At 34.7% G+C, this 7,796-nt stretch overlaps 1 protein-coding gene across 1 annotated transcript; it reads left to right on the forward strand.

Annotated features, from left to right (window-relative positions):
• The first annotated feature begins 3,320 nt into the window (after positions 1 to 3,320).
• HAND2 (heart and neural crest derivatives expressed 2) lies at positions 3,321 to 6,896 on the forward strand. Its single transcript, XM_075334877.1, has 2 exons — positions 3,321 to 4,243; positions 6,250 to 6,896. The coding sequence occupies exons 1-2, from the start codon at positions 3,710 to 3,712 to the stop codon at positions 6,346 to 6,348; spliced, it is 633 nt and encodes a 210-aa protein (XP_075190992.1). The 5' UTR covers positions 3,321 to 3,709; the 3' UTR covers positions 6,349 to 6,896.
• The last annotated feature ends 900 nt before the right edge of the window (positions 6,897 to 7,796 follow it).

Raw genomic sequence — 7,796 nt, forward strand, 5'->3', positions numbered from 1 at the left:
TTCCATGACAAGGTAAGTCCCAGGACCAGCTATCATTAGTTTATAGAGTATAATGCAGAATTACATTATATAAGTATTATAGAACATTAATACTTATGACATTACAGTTACACAAGAGCTAATGCAGAAGTTCTGTTATACACGGGTTTGTGGCTGGTTACTGGCTTCTACTGTTTTCACTTCTCTCCTTGCATGAGATATTATCTGAACTTTGTGGTTTATTGGAAAGAGAAAGCTTGGCTGCATAAAGCAGAGAACCAAAAATTACATCCTTCACCGAAGAGTATTAGCACTCAGTCTGCTGCCACCCTGTCACAGCCTTCCTATACCTGAGGAACAAGCAGCATACACAATGCGCCTTCTATAAAGAGAAAGTCTGCGAAGTGGCCATTGGCAGAACATCATTACATCATTGTATACCGTCACTGACCTATCTATCTGTCTGTTTACCTATCAATCCATTCTTCTTTCTTTCTTTCTTTCTTTCTTTCTTTCTTTCTTTCTTTCTTTCTTTCTTTCTTTCTCTCATCCATCTATCATACTATTTTCCATATATAACGATGACCACAACATATATCTACCTATCTATCTACCTATCTATCTATCTATCTATCTATCTATCTATCTATCTATCGATCTATCTATCTATCTATCTATCTATCTATCTATCTATATTTCCTTTCATATTTACCTTTTATTTATATAAAGCAAAAGATAGATAGATAGATAGATAGATAGATAGATGATAGATAGATAGATCTGTTCAGTACTAAAGATAAATAAATGTTGTGGTCTTTATATATGGAGTAGTATAGAAGGAAAGATAGAAAGAAACAAAAGAAAGAAAAGGGATAGATGGATGGATAGATGGATGGATAGATAGATAGATAGATAGATAGACAGATAGATAGATAAATAGATAGATAGATAATACATAGATGGATAGATAGGTAGATATATAGATTGAAAGACGGATAATTAGGGGTTCTTATAACTATACTATTGTCACTTTCTTCTCTCGCATTACATATAGTAATATATTTCTGCCAATTGATAACATACCACTATTATGTTTATGTCAACTGAGATTGCATAATAACTGTAAATGTATAGTGATGGATGCAGTGTTCTTCTACTTTCCTTCTCTAATATTAACTCGCGTATGTGATTTTATAAGATTTATATGATAGCTACACAACCATTCATTATTTTGAAACTAGCGATACACAGACAGACAGACAGACAGGTGGATAAATAGATACATGGATACATAAGATAGATATATAGATAGATAGATAGATAGATAGATAGATAGATAGATAGGTAGATAGATAGAATGAAAAATGAATGAGGAAGGTGAGTTAGGTAATGAATTGTACAAGAGCCTTAACAGCAAACAGTGTGCAGCATACCGTTCCCACTACAGGCTCAATATTTCCAACAGTATATAATACACACACACACACACACACACATATATATATATATATATATATATATATATATATATATATATATATATATATATATACAGAGCAGAATTATCTCCCCCTCTCTTTTTTCTTTATATATATATATATATATATATATATATATATATACATATATATGTATTTAATTTAAGTGTATATATATATATATATACGTGTGTGTGTGTATAAATATATGTAATAAAAATATATTATTAAGTAGCACATTTGTCCAAATTACTACAGTAATCTACTTACTAAGTATCAAATATAGCCACATAGTGCAGTAAATCATACGTGACTGCTTCAGAAAGCATTTCTAGCACAAAAGAATGCTGCATATCATACCATAAAGCATACTGTATATCTTACCATACCATAATGAATATCTTACCATACAGCATTCTGCATATCTTACCATAAACATACTGCATATCTTACCATATAGCATTCTGCATATCTTACCATAAACATACTGCATATCTTACCATATAGCATTCTGCATATCTTACCATAAACATACTGCATATCTTACCATATAGCATTCTGCATATCTTACCATAAACATACTGCATATCTTACCATATAGCATTCTGCATATCTTACCATAAACATACTGCATATCTTACCATATAGCATTCTGCATATCTTACCATAAACATACTGCATATCTTACCATATAGCATTCTGCATATCTTACCATAAACATACTGCATATCTTACCATATAGCATTCTGCATATCTTACAATAAACATACTGCATATCTTACCATATAGCATTCTGCATATCTTACCATAAACATACTGCATATCTTACCATATAGCATTCTGCATATCTTACCATAAACATACTGCATATCTTACCATATAGCATTCTGCATATCTTACCATAAACATACTGCATATCTTACCATATAGCATTCTGCATATCTTACCATAAACATACTGCATATCTTACCATATAGCATTCTGCATATCTTACCATAAACATACTGCATATCTTACCATATAGCATTCTGCATATCTTACCATAAACATACTGCGTATCTTACCATATAGCATTCTGCATATCTTACCATAAACATACTGCGTATCTTACCATATAGCATTCTGCATATCTTACCATAAACATACTGCGTATCTTACCATATAGCATTCTACATATCTTACCATATAGCATTCTGCATATCTTACCATATAGCATTCTGCATATCTTACCATAAACATACTGCGTATCTTACCATATAGCATTCTACATATCTTACCATAAACATACTGCATATCTTACCATATAGCATTCTGCATATCTTACCATATAGCATTCTGCATATCTTACCATAAACATACTGCATATCTTACCATATAGCATTCTGCATATCTTACCATAAACATACTGCGTATCTTACCATATAGCATTCTACATATCTTACCATATAGCATTCTGCATATCTTACCATATAGCATTCTGCATATCTTACCATATAGCATTCTGCATATCTTACCATAAACATACTGCATATCTTACCATATAGCATTCTGCATATCTTACCATATAGCATACTGTACCTTTAGAGAAGTTCTGTACACACATGCACACAGTATATGATTGCACAGTAAAGCATGTGCTGCACTCTTGCATTAACCTCTGTGCCATGGTGGCTTTTTTTCTTGCTCTAATGATATTATAGTTATGCTGGGACAGCCAATCCTGGAGGAGCAGCCTCACAATTAGCACAGGGAACATCAAAAAGGTTCATTGCTGCCTATGAAGGAGCCTCCCCACCTGGCCTCTGATTGGTTGAAATGGCCTCTGACGACATATATTAACCCAAGCTTCCCTAAAGATGTAGCTGTACATGGAGATCCTACATGGAAATAGTGCTGAGCCTTCCCTGCATGCAGACTATGGACCTGTGGAGATGGTAGCTGAGGGCTCTGGGCATGTTTGCTGTCTGTGGACTGAGTAGGGCAGGACCTGGATGCCAGCCCCAGTGAGGAGCCTGCATGCTGCCACCACTGCCCACTGAGGACTATGGAGATCTGCTGTAAGTGACCCATGTGTGGGAGGACTGCACCCAGGACTTCCCAGGGCCCTGCACTACCTGACTGCAGGCGGCATTGCTTGTGTTCTGAATATTGTGTATTGATAATACAAGGACTGGAGACACCTGACCTATGGGGAGCTGGAGTTAGTCCGTGCATCTAATTCTAGCGCCCCCAGGAGAGAAGACGCAGCTGCCATGAGCCTGGTTGGAGGCTTCCCCCACCACCCCGTGGTGCACCATGATGGTTACCCTTTTGCCGCTGCAGCCGCTGCCGCCGCCAGTCGCTGCCATGAAGAAAGCCCTTACTTTCACGGCTGGCTTATCAGTCACCCCGAAATGTCTCCCCCCGACTACAGTATGGCACCGTCCTATAGTCCGGAGTACGCCAATGGTGCGGCTGGTCTGGACCACTCCCATTACGGGGGTGTCCCGGGAAGCGGGGCCGGAGGTTTAATGCAAAGGCCTGTGAAACGGAGGGGGACTGCAAACCGTAAGGAGAGGCGGAGGACTCAGAGCATCAACAGCGCCTTCGCCGAGCTGCGGGAGTGCATCCCCAACGTGCCGGCCGACACCAAGCTGTCCAAGATCAAGACACTGCGCCTGGCTACCAGCTACATCGCCTACCTCATGGACCTGCTGGCCAAGGACGACCAGAACGGAGAAACCGAGGCCTTCAAGGCGGAGATCAAGAAGACAGATGTCAAGGAGGAGAAACGGAAGAAGGAACTGGTCAGTATATAACATACGACAATGCCGGGGGCTTCTGTATATATTGAATAGTATGATAGATGGAGAGAAAGAGAGAGATCAAGAGACAGAGAAAGAAAGAAAGACAGAAAGAAAGAGAAAAAGAAAGAAAGATAGAAAGACAGAAAAAGAAAGAAAGAGAAAAAGAAAGAAAGATAGAAAGAAAGATAGAAAAAGAAAGAAAGAAAAAGAAAGAAAGAAAAAGAAAGAAAGAGAAAAAGAAAGAAAGATAGAAAGAAAGATAGAAAAAGAAAGAAAGATGTAGCATCCATCTTTTCATCATCTGACTGACGTTTTTGGATAAATGAACAGAATGGTAAATAAATAGATAGATGGATAGATAGATAATTTATAGATAGATCGATAGATAATGGATAGATAGATGGATAGATAGATAGATAGATAGATGGATAGATAGATAATGGATAGGTAGATGGATAGATAGATAGATGGATAATGGATGGATAGATAGATAGATAATGGATAGATAGAAAGATAGATAGATAGATGGATAGATAGATAGATGGATAGATAGCTAGATAGATAAAAAGAAAGAATGAAAGCTGGTAAGAAAGAAAGGGAAAAAATGAGTGAGGATGCAAGGCAAATAGATAGATAGATAGAGAAGAAAAAAAAAGAAAAAAGTAAATAAATAAAAAATAGAAAATTTGAGTGAGGAAGCAAAATAAATAGAGCGATAATAGATAGATATATAGATAGATAGAGGGATATAGGGATAGAGGGATAGATAGATTGATAGAGGGATATAGGGATAGAGGGATAGATAGATAATAGATGACGAATACCTCTGACCGTTGTTGCTTTCCGTTTCCTATCCACCAGTTCACATTTATCTATATAAACTCCCCGGTTTATTTTTATATTGTTTTTCTAAGGTCAGGAACCCTAAGAATATATCGCAATTAACTTAAATGGTGTGAAACAATTTCTTATAATTTATTCAATCATCACACCATTACAAAACTTCGAAATCACCAATAAATCCGCTATATATGTATACTAAGGCAGCGATATTCATATTTGTAAACATGAAATAAACATTACCTATTATATATGGGAAATAGTTCAAATTGTTACATTGTATAAATATATTTCACACTAATAATTGAGAGTGCAGCATTAATAGAAACAATCCCAAAACTAAACTGTCACTAAATACATTAATACTAAATATAAATTCTAATTCATAGATTGGGATCAAATAAATAAATAAATAGGACAGAGATGGATGCATGATACTTCTGGTGACTGCAGCAATGACATATTTTGTTTGGTGAAAATGTAAAGAACATTGACTATAATTACAGTTTAGTTCTACAAATATTTTACCAAGTGTGTTTGAACGTGTTCATTAGTGAAGTATATAGATTTATGTCCCAACACATCTGAGTGTATAATGTGTAACATTATGTGCTGCTGTCATCCATCACACAGGAATATGAGTGCTGAGAATCCTCCTAACTTTTGGCTGATTATTTTTTGTATATTTGCACATATTACATGGTGGCTCCAGACCCTAGAAATGTTTACATGACTTTTTTCCACAAAGCATAAAATTATTTTTTTTATTAATTAGTTAAGTCATATAAGTTATATATAGAAAAGATAGAGATTGATAATTATATACTGGTATCTCGGAATACTAATAATATTTGCAGTACAAATCTTTGTGAAGAATAAGAATTATGAATAATAATAATAATAATTATAATAATTATTATTATTATTATTATTATTACTGTTGTTGTTTCTATCTATCTTTTAGCTAGTATGTAACACAATTAAATTTTAGTACAAGGCCCAGATGAGGTCATTGCAGAATAATACACTTTAACCTGATGACCACTAATTTTTGTCAACAAAAATTTATTGCTGATACATAATATCACACTATATCATTCTGCTTCAGTTTTAATTTTAATTATTATTCTTTTTCCACTTATTTTTTTTGCCTGCTTTCAAAACAGAATGAACTCTTGAAAAACACAGTTAGTAGCAACGATAAGAAAACTAAAGGAAGGACTGGCTGGCCCCAGCATGTATGGGCACTGGAACTTAAACAATGATCCCATGAACTGCAGGACTATGAAGACTATAAATAGACAATAAACTATGTATGGAATGGTCCAGTTTATTTATGTGCAATCCCCCTTCCCTCCTCAATGCGACCCTCATTGTGGATCTGTGCAGAGAAGCATTCCATTATATGAAGAGGAATAATCTACAGGTTGGTCATGTATGACAGTGTGTACATAGAGCACATGACTCCCTGACAATCCTTCCTATGTATGTTTGTCTGTGAAGTGTACTGGCCCCATAGGGTTCTTAGAAATTAATATACCATCAGGAACGCTTCCTTCCTTGGGTATATAATGTGTCACTGCCAGGGTGGGGGCCTGCGCCTGGCTGCAGTGCAGTGTGTGCTGTGGGCCTCTGACAACAGGGAACACACCATTGGGACGTTGTTGTCAGAGTTGTTCTCGTTGTTGTCCTTGTGCTTGTGTAATATTTGAAGGTGTTTCAGCTATCTGTTATTGTGCACTTCTGTCCAGAAATGTGGAGTATAATTAATATTTGAAGGTGTAAAACATTGTAAGTGATCAATAAACCACTGAGTGTCTTTTTTGTACATGTTCTGTTAATTAATCCGTCTACTCAAAAATGAGAACACCACATAGATCAGTGCTCATAATGTCCCAGATATTCACATGGAGCTGTAGATCGACATATAGAAAATAACCTCTACATGATTTTGTTTTTCTAAATCTGTTATATGTGAATCTATCTATCTATCTATCTATCTATCTATCTATCTACCTATCTATCTTCTGATTACCTAGCTATCAACTATATATATAGTATATACTGTATATATATATATATATATATATATATATATATATATATATATATATATATATATATATATATGTATATACCAAGACGAAGCTGCAGAACCTAAATATTAATGTTCATGTGGCTTTACAGACATGTAACAATGTAACACACATATACTTGTACACACATTATACACATAAATGTGAATTAAAAAAAAATCTCTCTCTGTTTATATGTATATATATATATATATATATACATAGATATATATCTGTAAATATATATATATATCATTTGTATGTGCTTTCTTGAGCATGCCGCTCTAGGCATGTATTTGATAGTAGTAGGATATAATGTAATATTGATGATGTATTACGAAAACATTTATATGTAGGATCAGAAATTAAATGCATGTTATTGTGTGTGTGTGTGTGTGTAAATATATATACACAGAGAGAGAGAGATGGTCAGATATTCATATATTACATGTACACTGTGTATGGTCAAGGGCAGAAATAGTTATATTCCTGCAGCTACACATAAATTACAAACATGGGGGAAAATATAAATATATATACAGAATAGAGATCCACACATCATAACTTGTGCATATTCAATAGTTACCATAACAAGAGTAAGCCAAAATAGTACGTGTATTTATATATATATATATATA

The sequence above is a fragment of the Anomaloglossus baeobatrachus genome, chromosome 1, assembly GCF_048569485.1.
Source record: "Anomaloglossus baeobatrachus isolate aAnoBae1 chromosome 1, aAnoBae1.hap1, whole genome shotgun sequence".
Classification (NCBI taxonomy): domain Eukaryota; kingdom Metazoa; phylum Chordata; class Amphibia; order Anura; family Aromobatidae; genus Anomaloglossus; species Anomaloglossus baeobatrachus.

Excerpts from the sequence above, each read along its gene's own strand:
- HAND2 (XM_075334877.1), top strand. The coding sequence starts at position 3,710 with ATGAGCCTGGTTGGAGGCTTCCCCCACCACCCCGTGGTGCACCATGAT. Across the intron at positions 4,244-6,249 it reads AGAAACGGAAGAAGGAACTG|AATGAACTCTTGAAAAACAC; the intron begins GTCAGTATATAA and ends CTTTCAAAACAG.